This window comes from Vicia villosa, linkage group LG5, assembly GCF_029867415.1.
Source record: "Vicia villosa cultivar HV-30 ecotype Madison, WI linkage group LG5, Vvil1.0, whole genome shotgun sequence".
In the NCBI taxonomy this organism is placed as follows: Eukaryota; Viridiplantae; Streptophyta; class Magnoliopsida; order Fabales; family Fabaceae; genus Vicia; species Vicia villosa.
Genome location: NC_081184.1, coordinates 34576811 through 34582810, shown reverse-complemented (window position 1 = coordinate 34582810; position 6000 = coordinate 34576811). Strand labels below are relative to the sequence as shown.

At 32.5% G+C, this 6000-nt stretch overlaps 1 protein-coding gene across 1 annotated transcript; it reads left to right on the top strand.

Annotated features, from left to right (window-relative positions):
• Positions 1-1107: 1107 nt before the first annotated feature.
• Positions 1108-1719, top strand: LOC131604498 (secreted RxLR effector protein 161-like). The gene has a single exon (XM_058876934.1). It carries the CDS (start codon positions 1108-1110, stop codon positions 1717-1719), a length of 612 nt encoding a protein of 203 aa, XP_058732917.1.
• Positions 1720-6000: the final 4281 nt, after the last annotated feature.

Genomic DNA, 6000 nt, shown 5'->3' with positions numbered 1-6000 from the left:
AAACAATATTACAAGAGTTTAATGTGCTTCTTAATAAGCTATAATCACCAAGTGATTTTTCTCTCAAGATTAAGTTCTAACACTCACTAAGATATTACAATATTTGTTAGGTTGAAGATGAAGTTTCTTTGCTGTTTTTGTGTGACAATGTTTGAAGATAATTTGATAGTGTAAGGTTACTTAGAGTGAGCGTTGTGTTTTGCTTCAACATCAGAACTTCTCTTATATAGGCAGTGAGAAATGTGACTGTTGAGGAGCATTTAATGCTTTGCGTGAATAGTACACTGCTGCATTTAGTGTTTCACTCTTTTGTCAACTACCTCGAGCCATGCTTCAACTACTTTTGCTGACTTTTCCTTTTGTAGCTTCTAACGTTCCTTTTGTCAGTCAGACAGATTTGACGTTGTAGCCTTTTCATCTTGTACTTGCTTCTGGACTCAGACTATTAGAATAACGTTTGAATATCAGAGTCTTCAGCGTTGGTGCAGATGTAATTTCAGTCATCAGTCATTGGAAGTGCTTTGTAGCGTGATACCATTAGATCTTCAGAGCCTTGCTTTTGACTGCCATCTTCTGATGCTTTCTAGATCATGTTCTGATTTTCTCAAGACCATCTTCTGATGTCTTCCAGACCATGTTCTGATGAAGCCATCCAGATCTTCTGGGTCAGAGCTTCGGAATGTTGATTTTGTGCATACACTTTTAGACGTTTCCTGAAATGGAAAACGTGAATAATTAGAGTACCACATTGTCTTATACAAAATTCATATATAATGTTATCATCAAAACTAGAAATATTGATTAGAACATTTCATGTTCTAACAAGTGTATGTGGGACAACCTCCCGGTTTTGTTGTGAAGAATCAAGAGGATAGAGTTTACAAATTGAAGAAAACGCTTTATGGTTTGAAACAAGCTCCTAGAGCTTGGAAAAAATACATTGATGATTTCTTACTCGATATAGGCTTTAAGAAGTGTGTATCCGTACATGGTGTTTATGTGAAATCGGATGCGAGCAAATATGTTATCATACTTTGCCTCTATGTTGATGACTTGTTGATCACGGGCAGCAATGAATCAAACATCTCAAAGTTCAAAAGTGAGATTATGGAAGAGTTTGAGATGAGTGACCTTAGTGTATTGAAGTACTTTCTTGGCATAGAGTTCCACGAGTCAAAAGTGGGGTTGCTTATGCATCAAAGGAAGTATGCGTTAGACATCTTGAAAATATTTGATATGGAGCATTGTAATGCGGCCTTAACACCGGCTGAAGCAAGGTTACAATTGTCCAAGAGTGAGGATGAAAAAGATATGGATCTAACACAATATAGAAGGTTAATTGGATTATTAAGGTACTTGTGCGATACACGGCCAGATTTGGCGTTTAGTGTCGGTATTACTAGTAGGTTCATGGAGAAGCCTAAAGTATCACACTTGAATGCAATTAAGAGGGTCCTTCGATACATTAAAGGAACTCTTGGTTGTGGAATTCTCTTTCCCGCAACGGATAATGGTGGTAAATGCGAATTACTTGGTTATACCGATTCTAGTTGGTGCGGAGATAAAGATGATAGAAAGTCTACGGCAGGATATGTCTTTATGTTTAGCGGAGCACCAATATCTTGGTGTTCTAAAAAGGAACCGGTATTTGCATTCTCGTCTTGTGAGGCCGAGTATATCCCTGCGTCATTTATATGTGTGCCGAGCGGTGTGGCTTAGGAACCTACTGATGGAGCTGGGCAGCAACTTTGATAGTGCTGTCACATTGTTGGTTGATAACATTTCAGCCATAAATCTTGCTAAAAATCCCATTGAACATAGGAGAAGCAAGCATATTGAGATGCGTTTTCACTACTTAAGGGACTTGGTAAGTGCAGGTCAGCTGAGGTTAGGATACTGCAGAAGTGAAGAACAAGTTGTGGACTTGTTGACGAAAGCAGCATCGAATGAAGTTTTCAAGAAGCTATTGAGGAGATTGGGCGTGAAGAATGTTGAGCACTTGACTTAAGGTGGTGTGTGTCATACCCCAAATTTACCCGCTCTATTTCTAACCGTAGAATTGTTTCTAAATTTGGGTTTTACAAAATGTTGGGTTTATACTAACATTTTCACATTAATTAAATTTCGCTTATTTTTATAAAAAATAGTTTATTTTAAATTATATATTTTTTCAAAAATAACTAATATTGGTTTGACCTTCGTATATTTTCAAGTGTATATTTATTTTGAATAAATTGAATAATACAATTGGCAAGAGACAATGTTTAAAGATTTATAAGTGCGGAAGATTCCGAGTTCGAATCTCATCTCTCTCGTATTTTTGCATTTTGCTCCATTTTTGTTTTTCGTGTCACTTTTACTAATAGTTTTTTATTTTTTATTTTTATTATTTCACTTTCTTATTATTATAAAATTTTATATTATCATATAATTATTATATTATCATAACCATTATTATTATCAAATTTATTATGTTATTATTTATTTACCATATTGTCACAATTGCCATATCACTTTTCCTTATAAGAAAAATTCTAAAAAATAGAGTCTTTACTATTTACTATTATAACAGTTAAAAGTCATTCCAAAAACAAAACTTGCAACAAATCATCTCTCATCAATATGAATAAACTAAAATTAAAGCCTCAAAGATTTTTTTTTTCACTATAAAAACAGAATAGCATTACTAAGATGGAGGATCAAGAAATCCACGGTGAAAACAAAAACCTTCAACAAACTTCTAAACCAATCAAACCCTTTCCAACCTGTTCCGATTCGGGCAAGACCGACGTGATCCGATCCAAACTGAAACCAAGACATCCCGCAACCGTGCGGCCTCTTTCCTTGCAGCAGATCCGTCGAAGCTCCACGCCGGTCACGTCGTCCACACCGCAGCACCACCGCAAAGCTATTGGAAGTCGCAGTGAGTTCACCTCCAACAGCTGAAATCTCGCAACCACCGTCTCTTCGAATCCTAACGCCATCCGTCGGTAACTTCCGTTCTTCCATCTTTATACCTTGTGTTTATTTCTTAAATAGTTTTGTTGAAAAGAATGCATGTTGTTTGTATTTGGATTATGTGCAAAGCTGGAAAAATAAATGACAGAGTTTGAATGCTAACAGGAAAAGAATATAAAAATAGGCATTATAAAAAGTCAAAAAAATATAAAAATATCCATTTACTTCACTTACTCAATATTACCAAAAAATATCCCTTTAATTCCTTTAATTAATAAAAAATACAAAATTTAGTTAATCTTTAGCTAAGTAATTTTATAATCAAAATAATTAAACTTCCGAATTGATCGACTTCCGATGTCGCACCAATCAATTACTTAAAACACAATTAAAATTCATGCGAAATTTGGTTTATGCCTAGAGCAATAATCAAACGCCGCCTCGAGTGAATTAATTCTGATAAAGATCGAAATTCTTTATCAAGACTCAGAGTCTGTTTGGTAAGACCAAAAAAAGAGCTTTTAGCTTTTTAGCTTTTCAACTCGTATTAATAAAAAAGCTCTGTTTGGTAACTCTATTTTATCTTTTAGCTTGTAGCTTTTTTACTAGCTTTTAGCTTTTTTTTCAAAAGCTAATTGAAGTAGCTTTTGAGCTTGTAGCTTTTAGCTTGTGAGTTTTTCTTCCATTAATACCCTTATTATTTTAACTAAAATATATTATTACCCTCATTAATTAAAATGTCATTAATGTCATTTTGTATCTATCAGCTAATGAAACAACTAATTTACCAAACACTCACATTAGCTTACCAGCTATCAGCTACCAGCTACCAGCTAAAAGCTATCAGCTACAAGTTAAAAGCTACCAGCTATCAGCTATCAGCTATCAGCTAGTTTTACCAAACAGAGCATCAATTGCTTAGAGCGACTTAATTCTGATGAAGACATCATCTTCTTCAACGATTCAAAATTAATCTAAAATAGCTAACCAACAATCAAACTTTTTCTACCGACTTAACAAAAACTCAAGACTTTTTCAATAAAGGATTGTGGATCTACTTTTGAATTAAACTGCGAACTGCGTCTATGACTACGCCTTTTTCAAACCCATACAAATTACAATGGATAGTTCAAAAGCATTTACACAACCCTATAAAAAACACCAACCAAACTTTCGAACTACGTTGACTCTAATTCAGGCATTTGGGTACCCAAAACGAGTCCCCTTTTCCTAAAAATTAAGTAGGTTTAAGATTTTCTTTTTTACCCTACTATTCACTTTATTATTTTTAACCACAAACTTTTTATCATAAACCTTACCCAAGAGAATTATAAATACTCATTGTAATGTCTGTTTGAGTTTTTAATGTCATACTAGTAGTGAATAAACTCTTTTCTCCTCAATACTCTCTCTCTCTCTGAATTTACTCTATACCACTTCATCTTCTCCAAATTCACTTTTCACCATTGATGTGCACAGCAAATTTTTGACTTGCTCCAATATTTAAGAGTCTTATTTTGTACCCCTAGATGTAATTTCGACTACCTAATTATTGCATTTGTCTAATAAATACTATCTTTGAGCCTATTCTAATTCAACGGCTATACACAAAGGTAGAGAAAAGTTGCATCGGAAAACATGATGCCACCTTTAGATTTTTCTCAGCATTGATATCTCTTTTCCATTTTATATAAGCAAAATATTTATTCAAATTATTCATTTTTCATATTTTTCTTCCATATACCAGTAACAACTGCAACTTCAGTTTACTTTGTTTTTTGTTCCAGATTCAAACACATAACAAGTTATTTCCATCTTCGAATTCGTATTGATATTTTCATCGTTCCATCTTTGTTCGCATAATTATTTGCTTTCGGTTTTCAGATTTTGTTTTCAAAACGGTTCATCTTCCACGAAAATCAACTATGACTCTGACCTTTCTGGATTTATTAGCGTTAGTCATTTGATATTATATCATTTACAATTTCCATACTAATTTCTATTTCGATATTGGAATAAAAAATTTCCGTCTTTGTTATATGTTTATTGTTATTTGATTAGGGTTACAGGTGGCTCGCCATGTTTCATTCGAAAGTGACAAATAATTTTTAAGATTTTTCTGAAATAATCTTTACGTGTTTCATACTAATTTATATTCGATTTCAGATTCAATAATTTTTGTCTGTTCTATATGGTCACTTTTATAAGATTATGGTTATAGGTGGCTCACCATATTTTGTTTCAACCAAATATAATTCCCTCATTATACACAGGCTTTGTATCTTCCCAAATATTGAAAAAAAAGTGACTTTATTCTAAGTTCAATTCATAGTTTACTTTTCTATTAATCCACCATATATTGCATTCATTCAGCAGACTCCATCAATATCGTTTTCCTTCCTTTTCGATTGTTCAAGCAAATGTATTGCTATCGATTCTACACTCGGTTCATATTCTCTGTTAAAAAAATGATTAGTTTTTTTTTTTGTTATTCTTCTCATAATTAACTAGTACTTTACCCCGTGCGATACACGTGTTTAGGCGAGATTTTGGTCTAAAGTTGGCGTCTAAACATGTATCCTGTTTTAATATATTAAAGATAATAGATATGTTTTCAATTATTTTATTTGTTTCCATTTCTGAAATTGGATTCATTATTTTTTATGATAAAAAGTCATATCTACTCAAATTCCCAATTTTGATATAATGTTCTCTATTTATGTCATTTTCGTTTAAGAATTTTTTTAGTTATTCTTCTAAAATTCCCAATTTCATTTATAATTATTTATTTTTTTGTAGCCACTCAATTCTCAAGAATCAAACCAACCAAGAAAGTAAAGATTGAACTAAATAATTGAAAATAATTGAAAGATTTAATGTATTTGAAGCTGGTAGAATTTCTTTGCTAGGGATGTTTAATTTGAAATTTTAAATAGTTGGCAGTGTTTTGATTACTGTATTTAGTATGATTATTTAACTTCTAATTATTTAAATTCTACAAATATTATTATGATTGTCAATTCAAATATATTCACATTATTA